At 38.5% G+C, this 25927-nt stretch overlaps 1 protein-coding gene across 1 annotated transcript in view; it reads right to left on the bottom strand.

Annotated features, from left to right (window-relative positions):
• LOC147497357 (uncharacterized) overlaps positions 1-25927 on the bottom strand; it is a 38752-nt gene extending 12825 nt beyond the window's left edge. Inside the window, exon 1 of the mRNA XM_086562853.1 lies at positions 25678-25927. Coding sequence (XP_086418979.1) covers positions 25678-25927 — 250 coding nt within the window. The remainder of the gene's footprint in view (positions 1-25677) is intronic.

The following is a 25927-nucleotide window of genomic DNA, read 5'->3' as shown; positions in this document are numbered from 1 at the left end:
CTTAAACCTCTTCCCGGAGTTAAAATATATTCAACTTGATCCGGATGGTAGTCATCCCATAATTATATCTTCTCTGTTATCTAAGAATGAAGAGACACGCTTTAATCCGGGTGATTAGGGAACATCGGTCGGCGATTGGTTGGTCCCTAGCCGACATTAAGGAATTGACCCTAATGTTTGCACTCATCGTATCCATTTGGAGGATAACGCGAAGACTTCTCGTGAACCTCACCGCCGCGAACCTTGCCATGAAAGAGGTGGTTAGGGAAGAAGTCTTACGCTTTACTCGATCTTGGGTATCATATACCCAATCTCGATAGCGAATGGGTAAGCCCCATTCATGTAGTTCCTAAGAAATCGGGGAGTTACCATGGTTCAGAACGGAAGGGTGACTATGTTGTCACACAAGGTCCTATAAAATGGAGGATCTGTATTGATTACAGACGTTTAAATGCTATGACACGAAAGGATCACTTTCCTTTATCTTTTATAGATCAAATGCTCGAACGCCTAGCTGGTCATGCTTTTTATTGTTTTCTGGATGGCTACTCAGGCTATTTTCAGATTATTATTGATATTGATGACCAAGAAAAGACTACCTTCACATGTCCTTTTGGAACGTATGCCTATAAACGAATGCCTTTTGGTCTTTGTAATGCTCCTGGTACCTTCTAGCGGTGTATGCTTCATATATTTAGTGACATGGTAGAGCGCTTTATGGAAGTTTTCATGGATGATTTTTCTATCTATGGAGACTCCTTCATAGACTGTTTGTCTAACCTATCTAAGCTTTTGACACGGTGCGAAGAAAAGAGCCTCGTTTTAAACTGGGAAAAGTGTCATTTCATGGTGAAAAAGGGCATAGTACTAGGTCACATCGTATCTAGTGATGGCATAGAAGTAGATAAGGCCAAACTAGATAAGATAGCGACCCTACCTAAACCACGGACTGTCCGTGATATTAGGGCCTTTCTAGGCCATGCAGGTTTTTATAGGCGGTTTATTAAAGACTTCTCAAAAATAACTAGGCCTTTAACTAATCTGCTTTTGAAAGATGCAATCTTTGATTTTAATTTTAACTGTACACAGGCTTTTGAAACTTTAAAAGCCACCCTAACCTCTGCACCAATTATACAGCCTCCCGATTGGTCTAAACCTTTCGAACTCATGTGTGATGCTAGTGACTATGCAGTTGGTGCAGTCTTGGGACAAAAACTAGATAATAAGTCCACTGTTATTTATTATGCTAGTAAAACCTTAAACGATGCTCAATGGAATTATTCAACTACCGAAAAAGAATTCTTAGCTGTCATTTATGCTTTAGATAAGTTTAGGCCCTTATTTGGTTGGTTCTAAAACTTTAGTTTACACGGACCATGCACCCTTAAGTACCTTCTTGCAAAGAAAGATGCTAAGCGAGATTAATCCGATGGATCCTTCTCCTGCAAGAGTTCACATTAGAAATAAAGGACAAAAGAGGGGTCGAAAACGTAGTTGCCGACCACTTATCTAGACTCACAAATGACGATCAGAGTGATTCTGAGTCCATACCGGACTCTTTTCCTAATGAGCATCTCAGATCGCGATTTTTTCAAACACCATGGTATCTTGACGACATTTTAAATTATTTAGCGGCTGATGTTATGCCTTATAATTGGTCAAGAAATGAACGTAAGAAGTTCTTGGCCAGAGTTAAGTTATACTATTGGGATGAGCCATACCTTTTTAAGTATTGTGCGGATCAGATTATTCGTCGTTGTATTCCCGGTGGGGAATATAATGAAGTCCTATCGTTCGCCATGACAAAGAGTGTGGTGGCCATTTTAGTGGGATGAAAACAGCCGCTAAAGTTCTTCAATGTGGATTTTATTGGCCTACCCTTTTTAAGGAGCCCAAGTGCATTGCAAGACGTGTATTCGTTGCCAACAACTTGGGCGAATCACGAAACGTAATATGATGCCATTAAATCCAATCTTGATAGTAGAAATTTTTGACGTTTGGGGCATTGATTTCATAGGTCCCTTCCCTATTTTCCACGGTTTTATTTATATTCTAGTTGCCGTGGACTACGTGTCTAAATGGATAGAGGCCCTAGCTTGCCGTAGCAATGACCATAAGACCGTTGTACTTTTTATTAAAGAATATATTTTCTGTCGGTTTGGCATTCCTAAAGCCATCATTAGTGATGGTGGAACACATTTTTGCAACAGAGTTGTTGCATCCCTAGTGAAAAAGTATGGAGTTACACACAAAGTAGCAATTCCGTATCATCCACAAACTAGCAAACAAGTAGAAGTTTCTAATATGGAAATCAAAAAGATTTTAGAAACAACTATAAACCCTGATAGGAAAGACTGGTCGAAGCGTCTATCGGATGCCTTATAGGCGTATAGAACTCCTTTCAAAACTCTTATAGGTATGTCTCCTTTTAGACTTGTATTTGGGAAACCATGTCATTTGCCCGTTGAATTAGAGCATCGTGCTCTGTGGGCTATAAAAAACCTTAACTTCAATATTGATGACGCAGGTGTCAAACGCAAATTGCAATTGAATGAGCTTGAAGAAATCCGTAGCGATTCTTACGATCTCGCGAAGGATTATAAAGCTAACATGAAACGTGTTCATGATAAGCAAATCTTGCGCAAAGAGTTTGTGGTCGGTCAAAAGGTCTTGCTTTACAACTCCCGTCTACATATTTTCCCAGGGAAATTAAAAATCCGTTGGTCTGGTCCTTTTCTAGTTATCTTGAAGTCACCCCTTTACGGGCAATCACCTTGGTAAATCCCAATGACAACAAGCCTTTCAAGTTAATGGTCAAGGGTTAAAATATTTTCACGAACTTCGCCCCCTCGATGTAGAGGAAGTCCTTTTACGGGACCACCTATGAGGATTGACCTTTGTCATTGGTGTACTTCCTTTCACTTCCATATAGTGGTAAGAGCATCATTCAGGTAACCGGCCCTCCCTATGGAGTGTGTGTGGTGTATGTATGTACGGAACCTAAGTCCACGGTTAACATAATTCCGCGTTTTCCACTTTTGCATGTTTTCTCGGTTTTGGAGTCATGTTCCTCTATGGGGTGAATTATGTATTTATTGTTTTTCGTTTTTCTTATAATAAACTAATAAATAAAAATAAATAAAAAAATAAATAATAATAAAAAAATTCTTAATCATAAAAATAGCAATCCAACAAGTCTTGGGAATCTGACTTTAAACGACCCACGTTAGAACAAATTTTGTGTTTAAAAATTTGTTTGGGGATGAGCAATCGGTCTTTCCATCTGGATTGCTCGAACTTTCCATTTGTGTTGCTTAGGCCCATTACTTGTAGTTCAATTGGGTTAACGTAATCTAAAACTTAGATTTCATTCGTTCGCATAACTTACGTCACACACGCACTTCGAGGCATTTTTCCACCTTCTTATACGTCACCCATGGCTGGAATTGAGTGTTTTATGGATCATTGGATTGGAAATTCTCTACTGATCATTTCCATAACTCATTCGCCAAAATCGGACCAGTAACAAAGCGGCAAATTCAATTTGAAATTGCGCAAAAAATCGGAAAATTTCGGAATTCAAATTGGGCTTGGGCCCAAACCGCACGCACGTCTGTGCGTCTCCTTCCTTCCCAAAAATGTACAGTTCTTTCCTTTTCAATCCCGTCGGTTACCAAGGTTTAAAACAAACCTTAAACACCAAAATAAAAAATAAATAAAAATTTTAAAAAAAAAAAAAAAAATTAAAAAAAATTAAAAAAAAAAAAAAAAAAAGAGAGAAAAGGAAACCTACCTACACCCACACCAAGAAATTCAAATCCAACTAAAATCTTCTCCAAACCATTACCACCACCAACCTAACTCCGAAAAACAGCCACCAATTCAAGTAACCACCGCCACCACCGCCACCACCGTTGTTTTTAGTTGTTTTTCTTCAAACTCGCCTCCCCCACAGTCTACAAAACCATTAGTTGTCTCAGAAACTTCAATAGCGCTACGACGAAGAATTTTGCCGGAGCACGCGTTTACTACCGACAGCTCCGCGCCATTTTACGACGCGGAGATGATTAGGAGGGATTGAACGGATTTGGTACTTTCGATCGAGGAGTTCTATCACTATGATGTGGTAGAACAGTTTATAAAAAGCGAGAATTGGAGGGATAGGATTTTTATAAAGGTAGCGTAAAACGAGGAGGAAGTAACGGTTGTTGTTGGTCGAACTGTTAGGAATTACGCTTGAAAGCAACCTCGTAACGACAATTCAAGAATCCCAATATACTGGAGTTCCTGCTTTGATGAAAGATACTGTCGTGGAGGGTGAATACAATCCAACATCTCATTGCGTCCGCCAGTCAACCCTGAGAACCAATCAACTGGCTGTAGCTCAGTGGATTGGTAGGAACGTCCTCGAGAAAGACAAAGTCAGTGATATCGGCCTGCAATGTCTACACGTTCTCTGGATTTTGCAAACAAATAAGTATAATTTCTGCATCCTCGACTTAATGTTTAATGTGATTAGAGGAGTGGGAAAGACCTCGGCGCCTCTTCCCGTATTTATCACTAAGATCATGCTCTCCTTTAGAGCTGTCGCAAAATCTGCTCCTATTAAGATCAAATTGCATTCTAATGCAAGTATCTATACGGATTGCATCCAAGAGACGTGGCCGTTGTCTGAAGGAAAGGTTGTTGAGTCGGAGGATGAAAGGGAGGATATGACATGTCTGGATGACGATGCATTAGATAATTGTAGTTCTAATTTAGAACGCATGCAAGTGTTGCAAACTGGCTTGCGTTGCGTTTATGGTATTTGCGAAGATATCTGAGATAGACAGATTGTAGTTCGAAAAAAGCAAACGAACCTTCAGACAAGACTTGAAATGCTCGAAAAGGTTCAGGACGATATCTTGTCTAACATGGAGACTATCCACCAGCATCAATAAGCCCAGTATGCATTACTCAGGACTGATAGGGAAGCACAGCGCTTGTTTCGAATAGAGATGCTCGACGCATGCCACCCGTGGAGGACTCGCTTCACCGAAGTCCGACAGTATGAGCGTCGTCGCCGAAAACGATGGTTCAAGCCATTGTCCATCCTGGCCAATCTCCATCTCAGGGTCCATCTTCATCACATAGCTAGGTGTTCACCATCAGTTTGTGTTCGCTGTTATTTCATGATTTTGTTTTATTAGTTGGATTTTAATTAAGTTGTTAAATTTAAATATTAAGGTGTTTGTTTTATGTTGTGTGGTTTTAAATTTAAGTTTTAATATAATTAAATTATATGATCATCTGGCTGTAAATTTGTCTTGGAGGAAAGGTTAAGAATTTGGCGATATCGGCATATCTATGAATTGTGTGGTGGTAGCATGAAATGTAGGAGAGTTTAGAAGTTACTATTCTAAATCCAAAGATAAAAGATACCGGGATTTTAGAAAATCAAGAAGATGGTTTGTTTCCGTTTTGGGGTTTGGAATCTTTCTATTTCGAAATTGCCTTTAAACAATTTGGCAACTTGCCGATTCGTTTTGGAAGCCACGTAACCTATTTAAACCCCTTCATTCTACACTAACAAACCACACTACACCCCATCATCATCCCTCACCTTTCACTCCAAGTTTTTCCTTCTTTTTCCTCTAAACTCCCTGTTTCAAAGATTTCTACGAGCGCCGCTGCGCCCTGTACACTTTCACAAAGTTTAGTCAGAGCACGACCCGCGCCCTCCTTGAGCGCGACCCATGCCCAAACTCTGTTATTCTAAAAACTCAGAGCACGACCCACGCCCTCCTTGAGCGACCAGCTTCAAACTCTCAGTAATCCTAAAACCCACGAGCGCGACCCAGCTTAAAGCGAAGCGCACCAGCATCCGTGAACACGGAAATTCCAATTTTTTGAGGGTCATTCTAGGATTTTTGGAACTGTTCAAGGAGTCGTTGAGATGACATCTCCTATAGTCATACTTGAACAGTCTTTCGAAGACGTGTTGGGAACCAAGACTTATGGACATTGGTTCCGACACAGGATCCTGCAGTTAGGATGGCGTCATCTACTGGTAAGTGATGACGATTCATATTCACCACAGCTTACTGCTTATTTCTACGACCACATTAAATTCTATTGTAATCAGGATGGAGAACAAGAATTCTCCGTCGTAGTCGATGACACGACACATAAATTCAATAAAAATGTGGTTGGTTTAGTTTCAGGATTACCAATACCTAATCCTGTTCACACATGGGCATATATGAACGATAATGCATACCTTTATGATTATACATATTTCCATGAGTATTATGGGGGAGGGGTATTTCGAGTAATGGACCGAGGCTTATATAGCATTGCTCTTGGTAGCCTTTCCCTAAACGTAGGGCACCACCATGTTATTCATCCCGATGAATATTTTGGGGAATGGCGCTTCATTTCTGCAAAACAGATCTTTGGGTGACATTTTCCTCGCTTTAGGCGGGGGACGTCGCCGATATGACATTCCCCGAAGTTTTAGTCGCTAGTCTTAAGAGAGCCCAAAGCATGAGGCGTAAGTATCTTCTTATGCCTGTTTTTGGTAAGCCGCATCATGCGTAGTTGTTTACGTGATTCTCGTGAACAATTCACGCAGATTGGAAAAGGGTTGAAGTCATGAGACCCACCAATTGGGTGGTTAAACTCATTCGCGAATAATGACTTGGCCGGGATGGCGGTGCGACCTCATTTGGTCGCCCGCCTACATCCCATCGGACATAATAACACTTAACAGGTTAGCATTAGTAGATGATAAATGGCGACAAGCTTGGCAAGTTATAATGGGATCTGGGGGATCGCTTGAAGGAACCTCATCTCTTTACTGAGGAGGAGGATGTTTAAGCGGGAGATAAGGTAAGTTTTTAGTTTTGTTATTGTCTGCTTATGTCCCAAGCAAATTAATTCTGTTAGCCCCATAATGGGTGGAACTCTTATAGAGTTGCGTCAGTATTTTTATTTTCCCTATATTAGTATGTTCTAACCTTGTTTTGCAGATGTCCAAGAATTTCACGCGTTTCCATGGTATTTTTCTACCCTTTTTATTTAAATGCTTTGAGGACAAAGCATGCTTCTTGTTTGGGGGGGGGCATAGAAACACGTGTAATTAAGGCATCTGTTAGGATATAGATATGTATAATATGCATTTGTTTTCAAGTTAAAAATTTCAAAAATATAAATAAATAAGTTTATGCTATACACTTAGGAATATTGGTATTGTTTTCTTTCTCTATGGTCTTAACAATCTAGAAGTCTCACGTAGCTTTTGCATCAGAATAATTGTTAGAAAATTAGGTTAATATGTAGGTAATAATCTTTGCATCTATCTATAAATATATTACATGAGTATCTATGATTGTTAGCAATAAGTTTATGAAATCTAGGCTAGAGTACTTATTCTACAAATCCCGTGAGAATATAGCCTAAAGCCTTATATGAAGCCGAAACATTTGAGAAATGACACAAGGGGAGAAGTATATTCGAATAGAGAAATCACACGTCCACTTGCTTGATCACTATGCCATATCCTAAGCGAGAATTTAGGCCCTCTTTGGATCGATATAGCCAGAAATTCAAACCTATGAATTATTTTCCGCTAGTCGCCCCTCTGAGCCTTTCCTTAGCCTTTCATAACCCACAAATCCCTGTTACAAAAACAAAACAAAATAAAAAAAATAAAAATAAAATCAACCTACCCAATCTAGAATAAGTCTGAGAATAGAATGAGGAAGAAAGAAGAGGAGAAAAATCGGTGTAAACAAAAGTTAGTTAATTGCTTCAGAAAATAAAGAAAAGAAGTTTCCATCCAAAGAAAAGAAAAATAAAAATAAAAATAAAATAAAAACTCCGAAAAAAATAGAATAAAAGGAGTTAAAAGCCAAAGAAAGAGAAAAAAAATATATGGTTAAGGATGGAAACAAAGTGTAGAAGCAAAAGTAAATAACAAGGTTTTCTCTAAGTTACATAATATGAAGACTCTACTATCTCAGACTTGTCCTTTTGAATATCCATTTCCTTCCTTCTTAAACCATCTCCTAATCCCATGACACCTAATAAAGACCTCTAGCTCAATTAGGAATAGGTTAGTGTGATAGTAAGTGGCAGATGTGTTTGATCGACTCCGCTTCCTTGTTGTCATTGAGATTGTAAGGTAAAGTGTGCCCATCGCACTAATCGAGTATTAAACTTGAGAAAAAATCGAGTGGTTTTCGTCTTGACATTTATGTGAGGACCTACTTGAGGGACGCGTTATTCGAAGTTTTCATAAACGAACCTGCTAGGCATTTCATAGTATTACTCATAGTATTTATATTTGTATCATAGATGATTGATTATTATGCATATATTAGCTTAGGTTTTTACTTGGTTATTCTTATTCATTTGCTAGTGAGATGTATAGATAGTTGGGACATGAATGAGGAAACAATAATTTTATTTCTTAGTCGTTGGAGTATAGTTGAAGTTTGTGAGTACCTTCATCGAAAACTCTCAATGCAGGCTATAACTCGCTCACTAGGGAATTCCCGGTGGTTTAAGGCCTTGTTGCATATGGTCAATGCAATCGCGACTCAAATAAAAGCAGAGTAGTTAGAACTCCATTTTTGTTCACTTATTCTAATTTCTCATCTTTGCTTGAGGACAAGCAAAATGCTGTTTGGGGTGGCTTGATAAGCCCCCAAAACTGTAGTTTTAACCCTCAACAGAATATCATACTTTTAGACCAATTATGTGAGTAATAATTAAGAGTTAACACTGATTACGTGTTTCTATGCATTTCAGGTTTCAAAGTCCATTATGTGCAGAAATGTGCCACTTTAGCGAGATAAAGGAGCAAAGGTCGGTTACTAAGGAGTTCCGTGATTAAAGGCCAAGATTCAAGAAGACAAAGCCTTTCTAAAAGCCCGGTCAAAAGCTGAAAAGTCGACGTCGGCGTAAACAAAGACACAAGTCAGCAGAACTTCCGAACTTCCGAAGGCCGTATCTTTGGACTCAGACCTCGGAATGGGTCCTACCTTATGTCAAAACGACCGGCTCGGAAAGAGCTTTCAAATGGTTTAAGCCTAGATCAATCAGAGGAGCAGAAGTGGACAGAAAGTCTGTTGAAGCCAACTGCAGCTGAAGAGGCCTTTTTGGACTGAAAGAATTAGGTTTTGGGCCTGATTCTCTAGCCCAAAACATGGCTCCAAGCCCATGCACGATTTTTAGATCTGAAAGTATAAAAACCAAAGCTTAACTCTTTGTTAAAGGTAGCTAATTAGACCTAAAACTATATAGAATTCTAGATCTAGTTTTCAGTAGAGTAATTAAGTTTAAGTTCCATTTTCAATTCTTGTTTTAGATTAAGTCCTTGAATCATTGTTCTTGATTGATTAGATAAATAAAATAGTTATTTTTATCAATTTCGATTTTTGGCATTTCAATTTATAGATCTAATTTTAATTCTTGTTGATTATCATTTCGTAGTTGAAGTAGATTGAAACATTGTTAGTTAAATTAGTTAAGTTAGAATTTTAAAATGATGTGTAGTTATAATTCAATGGGAAATGATGGGTTGATGACTCAAGGCTAAAACCTCCATTAGAGGGGTTGATGAAGCTTTGATGAAAACTTAGTGGTATAGTGTAGAAGCATTGTAGAATCTATTCCACTCTAGAAGGTCGTGATTAAGCCATGAGAATGGGTGGACTGACCTCACATGCTAGTTAGTATTCGGTAGAAATGCCATGAACACTAGGGATTAGAACTCGAATTTCTTGCCGTAAGAACGTAAGAATCGAGATACAAGAATCTATGCTAGGTTATTAAGTTGGATTTGAGGTGGATTCAATTCCCCTCTAATCATTTATCTAGATTCAAAAACAATCATATTTCCATAGCATTCGTAGTTAAATTCAACATAATCAATTTCATATTGTATCGTAGTAGAACACCCTTCGTAAAGCTCTCATTAGACTTAAACCCGATTAATTAGATTAGAAAACATTCCATGCTAGAGAACTAGGAGTGGAACGAATTTGTTACTCCACTCTATTTCGATAGAATTGATAGTAGAAACTTTGATAAATATAGACACGTAAATAAGTTTTAGTTTACTTACGTTTTGAGTTCCATTGTTCATTTTGTAGGTAAACTATTCATTTTAACTTTTATCAATAAGTGAGCTGAGAATAATATTTTTAACGAGTCGACCACACTTTTAGAACTCTCCACACCTCAGGATTTGGTAATGATATATTATGACTTGAGATGTCATGTGATAGGAAGGTATCCATTAAATGTGCCATGAATGATCTGTTAGTGTTATGATGGGTATTCCTTGAATGTGGCGGGAATGACCCAAGGTATTCATTGAATGTGTCATGAATGACCTGTTAGTATATGATGGGTATTCCTTGAATGTGGCGAGAATGACCCAAGGTATTAATTGAATGTGCCATGAATGACCTGAGATATTGAATGCCCATAAGAGGATGTGATTATGCGAATGGAAAGCCCAGAGATGGTTGTGACTCACAAGTTTGCAAGATGTAAATATATTCCTAGAGGCGATATCCCCGCTTGGGACATATGTCTTATAGTGGTACTCGGTGTGAGAGAGGCACACAGGTATGTGTGATTTGGCAAATGTGTGAAGTGCAAATCATGGAGTAGGAACTAAAGGTGAGGTCAGTAAATAAGTGATTAATAAACAAGATACATTGTGGAATTAAATAAACTAAAAGTATGTTAATTTGTGTGATGTTATGGATGTGAAGTGTGACTGTGAATAATATTAGTGAATGTTTGTGATCTTTTATGTGATTGCGAAATGACTATAACTTGATATGTTATTACAAAAATATTAATGACTTGTCATAGTCTGATATCTATGGTTATGCGCGCATAAACTTTATGACGTAATGATGTCATGTGAATGACTACCCTTGATATATTTATTATGATAAGTGGTATTCTCCGAATATGTGGGATGAACCAGGTTGTATCAATTAGACTTAAATGTCTTAAATGAGGTTTGATTATAAATAAAAATTTGACTAGCTGAGATAAATCATTTTATTGTGATGTCTAACTCTGTTTTGCAGGAGGGTAGGATCTATTAATCTTTTATGCTGGGACGTAAATATCCTACCCTAAGATGACGTGTTGGCTTAAAGGTAAGGTGTATCAAACTCATATTTAATTAGGTTATTATATGTGTATTTAATAAGTGGAATGTAAGTGGTATTTATGTTGTGAGTTATTTTGGAAAGTGGGAATGATGAGTACTGTTATATGAGATTCTTTGAATTGTATATTGGGAAATCTTACTTGGGAAAAAACTACATGCCGTTTTGAGAAAACGGAACTAACTTGTCTTCCAAGTTGAAATGATTGTAATAGTATATTCTTTTATTTGAAATATTGAACATATTGTTTTTATTTTAGTCTTACTCATACCAGCAAATTCAATTTGTTAACCCATGTTTGCTTTCTTTTGCAATATGGGTGTGTTTTAGAAACATAGATTGTGGAGTGTAGTGGATGAGGACACGTGATTTGGATTTGCTCTTGGAGTCTTCTAGTTTAAGTTTTTCTGAAGTGTACAGTTTTGTTTTGAGATAATATGTTATTAGGGTTTCGTTTCATCCTGGGTTTTCAGATGATTGAATAGGGTGACGATTGAAATAATTATATCTTAATTCCCTATTTTAAATTTTCTAGAAATTTAGGGTATGACATTAGGAGTTTCTTGATTTAGGTTGGTAAAGTCCATGCAAAGGCGAACTATGCCATTCTTTTTTGGAACTGCTACTATGTTAGCGACCTATTCAGGGTAATCGACCTTTCTAATGAAGCCAACTTTTTAAGATTTTCGACCTTTACATTGATTGCTTTTTGAAATCTAAGGGATAACTTTTGAGGTCGTTAGCGAACTGGTTTAGCATTTGGGTTAACATTTAACTGATGGCATGCAACATTGGGATCAATTCCAGACACATCGATGTACGACCAAGCAAAAAAATATTTATTCAATGATAAAAAGCTTACAAGTTGTGCTTTGAGAGTAGGATCAAGGTTAGCTCCTACATAAATGAACTTGGGGTCCTCCTCAGTTCCTAGGTTGACCATTTCTTTCAGTTCAGGCTGAGCAGCCGCCTCAGTGGGCTGAGCAACCTATGGGGTCTTGGTCTCTTAAGGTGCTTCCTTGACCTGAAGAGGTGGAGCGACCTCTGGGGTCTTGGCTTCTAGAGGGACGTTTTTGACCGAGCCCCCAATGTTCTCCTTTGTCAGTTCGTTTCGATGGGTATTGGTAATGGTCTTGACCTCAGAGATGACGTCTTCTGCCAGCTTGGTTTTGGCGATTTCTTCCTTTGTTTTTAAGTGAAGCCCCAGCAGGCTTGTTGACTAAGAGGATCTGGTTACAATTTTCAGCATTAAACTGGTTGCTTCTAAGCTCCATCATGCCTTTGGGGCAGGGAAGCGTAAAACCTGATGGAGCGTTGATGGTACTGCTTGCATCTTGTAGATCTAACGGCGTCCTAAAATAGCAGTATAAGACGAGTTGACATCCAGAACGTTGAAGCGTGTGTTGATGCTGACTTTATCTTCGGGTGACCCGATTGAGACAAGTAGAATTATGTCTCCAATTGGGTCCGCTCGAGATCTATTGAAGCCATAGAGGGGGGATATTAGATCAATCATAACCGACCTAGGCAAGTTCATCTCTTTTAGGGTTTGATAGAATAGAATGTCGCACGAACTGCCTGGGTCGATCAAGACTCGCTTGACTATTTAGTCGTTAATTTTGACGTGGACAACTAGGGCGTCTTTGTGTGGGAGGCAAACTTTGTTGAGGTCGGCCTCAGTGAAGGTTATGTCTCTTGAGCTGTGGCCAGCTTGTTGTGGAATGGTGGCCTCTTGGGAGGAGAATTTGTATATTTCTTGGAGAGCGCCAACTCTTCTCCTCTTCTCCCTAGAGGACGTGACAGAATCATCTTGGAAGGTGATCATGTTGATCATCCTATTATTATCTCTGTCGGATGAGTGTTGGCGGTGTTTATGACGATCACTCGTTTGAGTGTCCTCAAGCGTAGGAGTATTGGTGTTGCGATGTGGAGTTCGGCTTCGCTCTCTACGAGCCATGAGCTTGTGGCACAGGTCGCCATCGGGATTATCAATATAGTGTTTGATATGCCCTGCCTCAATGAGGTCTTGGAGGTAGTGCTTGAGCCCACGACATTCGTTGGTCTCATGACACTTTGCTTTATGGAAAGCGCAGTACGACTTTCCTGGTGTGTCTTCTGTCCGTTTTACCTTAGGTCGGTAATAGGTTGCTGTTTTTATTTTCTCCAGTATGTAGATTGGAGATCTTGTCAGCACAGCAAACTCGCGTTTCGTGTGCATTCTGGTACCAAACTTCTGTTCTTGTGGTCTAGGTCGCTTTTTTGAGGATGGGGCAACGTCTGAGATTGATGCGACTTCCCCTTGTTTGCCTTCGTGGTCTAAAGCTTCCTATAGCTTTATATACTTGTACACGCGAGTGTACATGTCTTCCAATTTTTCAGGAGGCTCCTTCATTAGTGACCTGTATAGCCAGGTGTTTTTCTGGATCACCTTGGTGAATGCTAAGGTTGCAAAGGACTCCTTGAGGTCGCTGTCCATAGACAACAACTCGGTCTTGAATCGTTCTAAGAAGGAGCGGATTGACTCGTCGCTTTTCTAGGATAGCAGGAAGAGTGAGTCGAGGTCGGTTTTCTTACGTCTATTGTGGACGTAATGGTTAGCGAACTGATCGGTCAGTTTCTCGAAGCTATCAATGGAGTTCGGTTCCAATGAATAAAACCAATCAAGAGTTCCGTCCTTCAGGCTTGCAGGTGGTCGAACTCCTGTGCACTATAGAGTGTAAGTCTCTAGATGTAGTGAGCTCTGTGTTGACCGGGACACGTATGGCCATCATATATCGCAAAGCGCGACTGGATGAAATCATGAGGGGAGGGTTTATTGAGTACCTCCGTTGTGAATGGGGATGTCCGATAAGTTTTTAGCATCTTCTAGATGATCTAAGTGGCGTCCTTCTTCACAGTACTCTGGTCAATTCGTTAGGATAGTGATAAGAGCCCAAAACTGTAGTTTTAACCCCTTAACAATCATACTTTTAGACCAATTATGTGAGTAATAATTAAGAGTTAATACTGATTACGTGTTTTTATGCATTTCAGGCTTCAAAGTCTATTATGTGCAGAAATGTGCCACTTTAGCGAGATAAAGGAGAAAAGGTCGGTTGCTAAGGAGTTCTGTGAATAAAGGCCAAGATTCAAGGAGACAAAGCCTTTGTAAAGCCCGGTCAAAAGCTGAAAAGTCAACACGGGCAGAAAGAGTGCACAAGTCAGCAGAACTTCCGAAGGCCGTATCTTTGGACTCAGATCTCGGAATTGGGAGTAGCTTATGTCAAAACGACCGACTCGAAAAAAGCTTTCCAATGGTCCAAGCCTTGGCCCAATCAGAGGAGCAGAAGTGGACGAAACATCTGTCGAAGCCAACTGCAGCTGAAGAGCCCATTTTGGACTAGAGAAATTGGGTTTTGGGCCCGATTTTCCGCCCAAAACATGGCTCCAAGCCCATGCACGATTTTTGGATCCGGAAGTATAAAACAAAAGCTTGACTCTTTGTTAATGGCAGTTAGGTTAGGAAGCTAATGTTAATGGAGTTTAGGGTTAGAAAAAGTTAGATCTAGATTAGTTAATTACTTAGTTTTCATTCCATTAATTAGTTTCATTCTTTGTTTTTAGCTTAGTTATTTAAATCATTGAATATCATTCATTAGATAAATAAAATAGTTGTTATTCATTCAATCATATCTTGTTCTTATTGTTCTATTAGATAAATAAAGTTAATTAGTTCTCCATAATCTAGTTTCATTTTCATTTATTTATTAGCTTAAATCCTTAGATTTACTTATTTGTCATTATTAGTTTAATTCAATTATTGCATGAGTAGTTTCAAATTGAGTTTAAACAAATAAAGTTCAAATCTTTATATTATGTCTTGTTTAGATTCAATTGTTGGGAATGGTAGAATAGAAAATTCACATCAAATCATTACTCTCACCATTGTTCCTTTTGGGTTTGATTAGTTGAATTCAATTTAAGTCTTGAGGGTTTAAGAGTGGAACGAATCCTGACTCTAATATATTACTTCGTTATTGAGAGTAGGAATATTGATATAAACACGTATTTACGTAATTTGATTATTTGTGTTTACGCATAGATAGTTAGAATACGTAAAATGACTTTTATCAAATGGCGCCGCTGCCGGGGAAATCCTTACTCATTATATTGCATGAATATGTTTTGAGAGTAAGAAGAATTGATTTAAACGTAAGAACGGTAGGATTTCGTATTAGTGTTCTTGTAGCATTAATATTTAGGATTCTACTATTTTTACATTTATCAAATGGCGCCGCTGCCATCTTAATCTCGTTCATGACAAGAATTCAATTGCTTGAATCCAAGGGGCAATCCCCCATTCTCTACCCACCCACCCTTTTAATTTTTCATTCTTGTTTCTTGAATTTTCGGGCTTTGTTCAATTGTTTCGGGCATAGGGGCTGCGGATTCACAGAGAAAAACACTGCGGTGAAGGTATTTCTAAATTTTCGAAAATTCTGAAAATTTTCATACATATTATTTAATGTGTTGTTGATTTACTGGAATATTTTCAGATTTTTCAAAGTTGTTTTACCTTGTGAAAAAAAATACGATCTTTACAGTGCTGCATTTCAGTTTTCACACCGTATGTTCTTGAAAAACAGACGAGTAAGGTTACTTAGGGAGTTCTAAAAATTCTATAATTTTTACAGGAGTATCTATCCTAACTAAGGAGTTTGTAGTAAAACTTTAATGAGTTTTTGATTTGTTTTGACCTCCTAAATAGTAGAGTGTTTCCAGTGTGTTTCTGCAGTGTTGCAAACACTTAATATCTGAAACACCAGCCAATAAGGAGAGGTTGTAGAACTCCAATTGCTCTAAATTTTTTACAGGAACAAGTAGGATCTGTCAGGAGTCTCCAGTAAAAATTTGGCAATTTTTGGATTTTTTTTGATGGGTTAACCATTCGGTTGTTTGTATTGTGTCCGAAAACCGTTTCGCAAACTTTGAAGGGCTGTAGAGGGACTTTCACAGCTCCGATTGATCTGAAATTTTACACGCTACTTGATAGACGTCTTAGAAAATTACTGTAAAAATTTCAGATTTTTTGGAGTACGATAAAAGGCCTAAAACTTGAAAACCCTGGAGCGCGACCCGCGCCCAAACTGAAGCGCGCCAAGGAAAATTCATCGTGAACTGCGCCCAACTCGCGCCCATTTTCGCCCTACAAGAAAAATTCAAATTTATATTCCTTAAAGTTATAAAGTTATTTCCTTAAAGTTAAATACACTTAAAATCAAATCGCGATACAAGACGCTATTCGTAAAACAAGGAAAGCATTCAGTGTCCTTCTTCCACTCCTCGCCTCTTACGTCGAGAAGTTTTAATTCTAGTATAATCGGGCTTGTTTTTCATAGAAATAAATACAACATGCCTATCTAGAATTTCACACACACTACACTTGCATCAATGGCTAAAGAACAAGAGACTCCTCTCTCTGATTTTTATAAAGCCCTAAACGATGGCCCTAAGTCGTGCATCGTTCTTTCTTGGTAGACCCTAGTGGGGATTTTCAATCCCCACTAATATATTTAACTTGTTACCCGGTTTTCATGGTTTAGACCATGAGAAGCCTTTACCAACACATCGTAGGATAGACCAAGTTCTCACTACATTCCATCATCCTAGCGTAAGTCGGATCAAGTTAAACTTAGGGTGTTTCCTTTCACCCTAGCCAACAAAGCGGCGTCTTGGTTAAGCTGCCCAAACGTCAAACTCTCGTGGACTCATGGGCTCAACTTGTTCAATTGTTCATGGAACAATTTTACCCACCACTAAAAACAGATGAAATGCTTCACAAGATTCATTTCTTCACCCGTAATCCTCATGAATCCTTTTCGAGAGGCCTGGAATCGTTTCAATCGATCTTCTCATTGAATGCCCATCATCATAATCTTGCGAAAGACACGCTTTGTTCGTTCTTTCTTCAAGGGCTTTCACATTATCATAAGGAGGTTCTAGATATCATGGTAGGGGGTAGCTTTCTTAGTAAAGGAGCCTTGGAGGCTTATAAATTCTTAGAAGATCAATCTAAGAAGAACAACAATTGGGGGAGGAAACGATTCCTCCCGCTCCTCTCCTTCTTCTCTTGAGGTTAAACATGATCCCGAAGCTTAAAACTCTTATCGATGCCCTCACTAAAAAAAGGTAGATGCCATCTCTGTTCAACAACAACCCACTCCAGTCATGAACATTAACTCTACTTCGTTGTAATGTCTGTTGTAGTCTTGAGCATTCCGACTTCTATTGTCCTCTTGTCTATGCACAAACACCACCACAACCACCACACTTCAACCAGGTTAACTCAACATCAAGGACAAGGGAACTTAGGTGACCGGAATAGAGGTTTAGTACCCATAACCCGAACTATCAACATCAAGACATGAACGCCAACAATCTTTAATTCCAATACAACCATCTATAGACAAAGTAGTAGTGACCTTGTTGGAGAAACAAAATCAAATTATGCAACAAAAACTCGACTTGATGAAAGATCGGCATGATCAAAACTCTAATATGATGAAACAAATGATGCAAATGATGCAGTCTTTGTGCCAAAAGGTTATTGACATGTCTTCTAACCAAAATAATAACCAAACCGGCGTGTTTCCAAGTCAAGCAGTGCCTAATCCTAAGTCAACAAACACCGCCTTTGAAATAAACAGTATTTACTATAATGGTAATATAAACCAAGGGGACCCTGGGCAGTCACTACCGCTCGTTCGGGCGAGAGTAGTTGATAGCCAAGTGACTATGCCTAAAGATTACCCATAAAACTAAAAATGATGCCATACCAAATACTATAATAGAAACTAAAGACCCTACAACCGTAGAAGTACCGGTTAAACCACAACCAAAAAGGGAAAACATTACAAGACCCAATAATAGAAAGTGAAGACCCTACACCTGTAGAGGTTCCAAGATGGACACCTAGTTGGAAAACGGCTAGAGATAAAGCAAAGACTAATAAAACTTTTATCCCTTCGCTAAAAATAGCGATAAAGCACCATATCCCCAAAGACTAGTTGTGTTTAAAAAAGGACGAGAATTTTGATGAGATTAGGGAAGTGTTTAAAAATTTGACTATAAACCTACCTTTTCTAGAAGCTATAAAAAAGTCTACCTGGACACGCTAAGTTTCTAAAAGAGTTGTGCACCAAGAAGAGGAAAACCAACATACCCCACGAAGCATTCTTAATCTGAACAATATCCTCTTTATCCGAACATAACGGAATTGTTAAGTACAAGGACCCGGTCGATCCCTATCAGATAATGCACCTTAGGTGATACCTTCATAACAACTGCTTTATTAGACACGGGGCGCAGTGTTAACTTACTCCCTTTTTATTTATATAAACAACTAGGTCTAACAAAACTTCAACCAACCAAAATGACTTTGCAGGTTAGCCGATCGTTCTATTAAGTATCCTAAGGGTGTAGTTGAAAATATTCTCGTTAAAGTTCAGGATTTTTACTATCCTCGCCGACTTTGTTATTCTTGACACGAAGTTGCTCATGATTCCATTCCCATCATCTTAGGGCGCCCTTTCTTGGCAACCGCCAATGCCCAAATTAATTGTCGGGATGGCTCAATGACTCTTACTTTTGGAAATCTTTACGTAGAAGTTAACATGTTTAGACAAACACGGGGACAACTAGGTTTGCCTCTAGAAGAAGGGAAGTGAAGTCCATTGAGAGTTTTGTACCTCACATTAGTCGCGGCCGACACTTTAGTCCCCACACTAGTAGATACCCTCTTATGGAAGAAGACAAGGATCACAATTTCTACTCCCTAGACGTAGATAACATCAAGGAGGATTTCCTTCGACTCTTTTGCAACCCTTCTTTGCCGCCTCGCGAGTTCTCTCCTATTGACATCCATTCATTTCTTGATGCCATGACGGAAGAAGAATTTTTCGCCCTCTATCCTAGTGATTCTTCTTACCCACCTATTGAGGAATGTCTTGCATATCTCAAGGCCTCTGATGATATAGACCTAAGAACACTAGTTGAACACCATTCACCCACCTCACATCCTCATGTCACTCATTCACCTTCCATCACGCATGTCCCTCGCCCTCTACCTTTTCAAAGAACCATTGAGTTTGTACTTGACCTTGGCGTTTCTCCTATGCTTCATAACTATCTAAAACCAACTAGTGAAGAAGTAACACCCAAGGACAAGCCACCTGACACTTTTTCATTTTTTCCTTCTCAAAATTATCCACATCCTACGTATCTTCCACAATCATCAATTTTCTCACGTTCATTTACTTGGCATCCCCTTCGTAGGAGGACAAAGAAGAAACCATGATGCTCGATTAGGTTTTAGATCTATAAGGCTTTTTACTCTCATTCCACTAAGCTACGTCATAGGAAATCTTGGTGCTTAATTCTGTTTGATGGTGCATTCCATGTTAATTATTTGTGGAAAGACCCACAACTTTTTAATTATTGATATATGGGAAACTGCATGTAAATACATATATATCACTTTAAGTCTAGAGAATCGACTTTAAAAGACCCGTTTTTAAAACAAATTTTTACAAACCTGTTTTCAAAAATTTGTTTGGGGGTGGGGTGTTTGGTTTTTCCATGCTTAATCACTAAACTTCCTATTCTTATCCCCACCTCGCTCCCTTTAAGAGTAGCTAGAAATCTCTTTGTTTGTTGTTTTGATGTTGTCTTTTATTATTTTTAGTAGATAGGATGTTACGTTGTTAAATTCCGTAGTTAACTTTGAATTTGGTAGTTAAATGTTTTTGAATTTCAATTTTAATATAATGTTGTTCTTTTCAAATTGTGCATGGATTTTATTGTTAATCCCACCTTCGAATTGTTTGGGGGTGGTATTATTTATTCTATCATGATTTGTAGAAGATCCTCCATTTTAGAGTTTGTTTTGGAGTGAAGGTTGAGAATATTGTCATAATTGGCATACCTATGATTAGATGTGGTGGTATGATGAAATCTAAGAGAGTTTAGAAGTTACTAGTCTAAATCCAGTGTAAAAGATATTAGGGTTGTTATAGAATCAAGAATATGAGTTGTTTTTCGGGTTCGGAAATTCTATTGTTTCCGGAAATTGCCTTAAAGCTTTTTGGCAACTTACCGATTCGTTTTAACAATGCAAAACCTATAAAAACTTCATTCATTCTACACTCACAACCCACACTACACCTAACTTCCATTTCTCACCTTTCACTCCCACGTTTCCCACGTTTTATTAGCATTTTTCACGAATCAACACCTCGGGCGCCGCCACCTTCTGCAGGAGGCTTCAGCTCCCTACACTTTTGTCGTCGAAATTTTGTTCAGGCGCCCGCTTCAAGGTCAGTCGTCAGCGACTTCGCTCAAACACTGGAATTCAAATACACAGGCAGCGACTTCGGCTCTACCACTTCCGTGGACCAGAAAAATTCCAGTTTTCCGCAAGTTGTGCCCGGTTGTTTTGCAGCTGTTCTAGAGCGTAGTTCGAGATGACATCTCCTATAATAATACTGGAACAGTCTTTCAAAGATTTGTTTCAAAGCACTACTTATGGTGCTTGGTTTCGCGAGGTGATCACACACGTAGGCTGGGAACCGCTTATGGTTCTTGCTAGCATTTGTTCTTGGAGTTGCCATGCCCGCTGAAATACAAGACCCATGGTGCTATTGGGTAGATAATATGTATGTCTACACTTATGAGTTTTTGCATGAGTCGTATGGGGCATTTTTTCAGATATCGAGGACCAGGGGAATATAACGCCGCCGCGGTAGCCTGTCCATGAACATAGGAACTGTTATGTTTTGGATCATGTTAAACATTTTAGGGGAATGACATTTTTCTTACGTGAATGATGCCACTTGCGCCGTCTTCCTTGCTTTAGCCACGGGGCGTATGTGCCATGACCTTCCCGAACTTTGATGTCTAGTTTAGCATGAGCCCATAGCATGAGGCATAAGTATCTTCTTATGCCTATATTAGTTTGCCGTATTATACTATGTTTCTTCCCTATTTTTGTGCCCATTTCACGGACCGGGTTGGGGTCGACATTGTGAGATCCACCAATTCTATTATTCGATCTTTCCGTGCAATGACTTGGCAAGGGTGGAGGATACAACCTCATCGGTTGCACCTTACACCCCATCCCACCAAGTGGCTTTAAAGGTTAGGATCCGTAGATGATAAATGGCGGCAAGCTTGGCAAATTATAATGGCATGGCGGGGATCTGAAGGAACCTCACTTCTTTATAGAAGAGGAGGATGACGAGTAAACGCTTATTTGGAGTGGAGGTAAGTTTTAGTTTGATTCTTTGTGCGCTTATGTCCCAAGCAATTTAATTACGTTAACCCCATAATGGGTGGAACTCTTATAGAGTTGCGTCAGTTTTTTTATTTCCTATATTAGTATATTCTAACCTTGTTTTGCAGATGTTCCAGAATTTCACGCATTTCCATGGTATTTTTCTACCCTCTTTATTTAAATGCTTTGAGGACAAAGCATTCTTCTTGTTTGGGGGCATAGAAATCACGTGTAATTAAGGCATCTGTTAGGATATAGATATGTATAATATGCATTTGTTTTCAAGTTAAAAATTTCAAAAATATAAATAAATAAGTTTATGCTATACACTTAGGAATATTGGTATTGTTTTCTTTCTCTATGCTCTTAACAATCTAGAAGTCTCACGTAGCTTTTGCATCAGAATAATTGTTAGAAACTTAGGTTAATATGTAGGTAATAATCTTTGCATCTATCTATAAATATATTACATGAGTATCTATGATTGTTAGTAGTAAGTTTCTGAAATCTAGGCTAGAGTACTTATTCTACAAATCCTGTGAGAATATAGCCTAAAAAGCCTTATATGAGCCAAAATATTTGAGAAATGACACAAGGGAGAAGTAAAATCCGGATAGAAAATCACACGCCCACTTGCTTGATCACTATGCCATATCCTAAGCGAGAATTTAGGCCCTCTTTGGATCGATATAGCCAAAAATTCAAACCTATGAATTATTTTCCCGCTAGTAAGCCCCTCGAGCCTTTCTTTAGCCTTCCATAAACCACAATTCCTTTACCCTGTTACAAAAACAAAACAAAATAAAAAAAATTCAACTTACCCAATCTAGAATAAGTCCGAGAATATAATGAGTGAAGAAAGAAGAAGAAAAAAAACCTGTAAACAAAAATTAGTTAGTTGTTTTAAAAAAAAAAGAAGTTTCCATCCAAAGAAAAGAAAAGAAAAGAAAAAAAAAAAATAGAAATAAATAAAAACTCCAAAAATAGAATAAAAGGGAGTCAAAAGCCAAAGAAAAGAAAAAGAAAAATATGGCTAATGATGGAAACAAAGTATAGAAGCAAAAAGAAAATAACAAGGTTTTCTCTAAGTTATATAATATGAAGACTCTCTATTATCTCGGACTTGTCCTTTTGTATATCCATTTCCTTCCTTCTTAAACCATCTCCTAATCCCATGACACCTAATAAAGACCTCTAGCTCAATTAGGAATAGGTTAGTGTGATAGTAAGTGGCAGTTGTGTTTGATCGACTCGGCTTCCTTGTGTGTCATTGAGATTGTAAGGTAAAGTGTGCCCACTTGCACACCGGAGTAGCGAAAACTTGAGCGGAAAAAATCGAGTGATTTTTGTCTTGACTTTTATGTGAGGACCTACTTAAGGGACGCTTATTCCGAAGTTTTCAAAACGGACACTGCTAAGCATTTCATAGCATTACTCATTGTATATATGTTTATTCGTAGATGATTGATTATTATGCATATATTAGCTTAGGTTTCACATGATTATTACGTATTCAATTGCTAGTGAGATGTATAGATAGTTGAGACATGAATGAGGAAACAATAGTTTTATTTCTTAGTCGTTGTAGTATAGATGAAGTTTGTGAGTACCTTCATCGAAAAACTCTCACGAGGCTATAACTTCGTCCACTAAGGAATTCCTAGTGGTTTAAGGCCTTGTTGCATATGGTCAATGCAATCGCCTTTTCAAATAAACGAGTAGATAGAACTCCATTTTTGTCACTTATTCTAATTTCTCATCTTTGCTTGAGGACAAGCAAAATGCTGTTTGGGGTAGTTTGATAAGAGCCCAAAACTGTAGTTTTAACCCCTTAACAATCATACTTTTAGACCAATTATGTGAGTAATAATTAAGAGTTAATCTTGATTCACGTGTTTTTATGCATTTCGGGCTTCAAAGTCTATTATGTGCGAGAAATGTGCCACTTTAGCGAGATAAAGGAGAAAAGGTCGGTTGCTAAGGAGTTCTGTGAATAAAGGCCAAGATTCAAGGAGACAAAGCCTTTGTAAAGCCCGGTCAAAAGCTGAAAAGTCAACACGGGCAGAAAGAGTGCACAAGTCAGCAGAACTTCCGAAGGCCGTATCTTTGGACTCGGATCTAATTGGGAGTAGCTTATGTCAAAGCGACCCCGCTCGAAAAGAGCTTTCCAATTGTCCAAGCCTTGGCCCAATCAGAGGAGCAGAAGTGGACGAAACATCTGTCGAAGCCAACTGCAGCTGAAGAGCCCATTTTGGACTAAAGAAATTGGGTTTTGGGCCCGATTTTCCGGCCCAAAACATGGCTCCAAGCCCATGCACGATTTTTGGATCTGGAAGTATAAAAACAAAAGCTTGACTCTTTGTTAATGGCAGTTAGGTTAGGAAGCTAATGTTAATGGAGTTTAGGGTTAGAAAAAGTTAGATCTAGATTAGTTAATTACTTAGTTTTCATTCCATTAATTAGTTTCATTCTTTGTTTTAGCTTAGTTATTTAAATCATTGAATATCATTCATTAGATAAATAAAATAGTTGTTATTCATTCAATCATATCTTGTTCTTATTGTTCTATTAGATAAATAAAGTTAATTAGTTCTCCATAATCTAGTTTCATTTTCATTTATTTATTAGCTTAAATCCTTAGATTTACTTATTTGTCATTATTAGTTTAATTCAATTATTGCATGAGTAGTTTCAAATTGAGTTTAAACAAATAAAGTTCAAATCTTTATATTATGTCTTGTTTAGATTCAATTGTTGGGAATGGTAGAATAGAAAATTCACATCAAATCATTACTCTCACCATTGTTCCTTTTGGGTTTGATTAGTTGAATTCAATTTAAGTCTTGAGGGTTTAAGAGTGGAACGAATCCTGACTCTAATATATTACTTCGTTATTGAGAGTAGGAATATTGATATAAACACGTATTTACGTAATTTGATTATTTGTGTTTACGCATAGATAGTTAGAATACGTAAAACGACTTTTATCAGATAGCTCGTTGATTTGTTGGTTCACCTCGTTTATGTCATCCTCAGCGGTGACTCCGTTTGGGTTCTGGGCTGCCACCTGATTTTTTAGTGCGGCGTTTTCCTGTCTTAAGAGGTTGATGTTGTCGTTCATGGCTCCCATCTGGGTGGCCATGCTCTTCATTTAGTCCTAGAGGCTTTCCATGCTTCGTGGGCTTGAGATTTGTTTGAAGGTTTTTGTGAACTCAAGAAATAAAACTACAGATGGCGCCAATGTAAATGTTTGATTTGGATTAACCTTACTATAGTATGCAAACAGAAAGAGATTGGGTTTGATGGGTTGAATTTGACCGAGTTCGCATGGACGAACTGCCTACGTATCAAATTCTCTCTGTTTGGGGGAGACTTCAATCAGGTCAGACATAGTTCCTCATCCTCTTTATTTAGGCGAGGCGCCCACGCCTCTTGCTCTCCTGTGTCAAGTCAGATCCAAGTTTTCAAGTCACTCGCGAGCCATGATGGTGAGTTAAGGACATTTATTGTGATGCGTGCCTAAAGCCTTGGTCTTGATGGTTGTAATAAAGACATATGTTACGAGCCATTGTGTAATGAGAGGATTGAGCGCTATGGAGGTTGCTTATATATAAGATCGTTTACTCGACTCAAGTCACTTCGATGCGAGCTCGCATGACGAGTACATGAGATCGATTGGTGGTGACATCGCTCTAGGCGCGAGCTGAATAGGTTGCTTGTCTGAATCGAGTCACTATGAAGCGAGCTCTGAGGATGAGAATACGAGGTTGGTTGGTAGTATGTATATGCTAGACACATATGTGATATTCATTGGATGTGAATATTACTCCCTCACAAATATTACCAGCTTTGTCCTCCTCCACAAAGTTAAGCAATTGAGCTTGGAGGGGAGGTACAAAGTTGTTACATATATGCTACATTAGTTTCTAGACTTGCAAGGAAGTTAGCGGCCTTATTACATTCCCTGTAAACGTGTACGTACAAAGTCAACCTTTGACATCCTACAAACAACAAAATGAATGACGAGAACCAAATTCCAACAGTTCCATGGTGCTTCCTCCTTCATAATGATTTGAATCACTCTTTTACAGTCTGAGGCCACTAAGATTGTTCCCTGCTGCAACAGTTTACAACCCAAAAAACCTTCATATATAGCTTTCAGTTCTTGAAACAACACCGACCTGATACCTCCACTACCTGTGAAAGCAAGCAATACATAACCATGACAGTCTCTAATGGTTCCACCAGAGCCAGTTCTAGTGTCAGACAACGAGCCATCAACATTTAGTTTCACTGTGCCATGGGCAGGCTTAGCCCAGATGCAACTGGTAGGAACTTGCTGCATGTATAAAACTTCTATACCAAGTCTACCCAGTAAGAACCTTGCTGCATGATTAACTTTGGTAGTGATCAAGAGACCCTGTAGGTAAGTCTTCAT

The sequence above is a fragment of the Coptis chinensis genome, chromosome 5, assembly GCF_015680905.1.
Source record: "Coptis chinensis isolate HL-2020 chromosome 5, ASM1568090v1, whole genome shotgun sequence".
NCBI classification, from domain to species: domain Eukaryota; kingdom Viridiplantae; phylum Streptophyta; class Magnoliopsida; order Ranunculales; family Ranunculaceae; genus Coptis; species Coptis chinensis.
The sequence above is the reverse complement of the archived record's forward strand: the minus strand, read 5'-3'. Positions and strand labels throughout refer to the sequence as shown.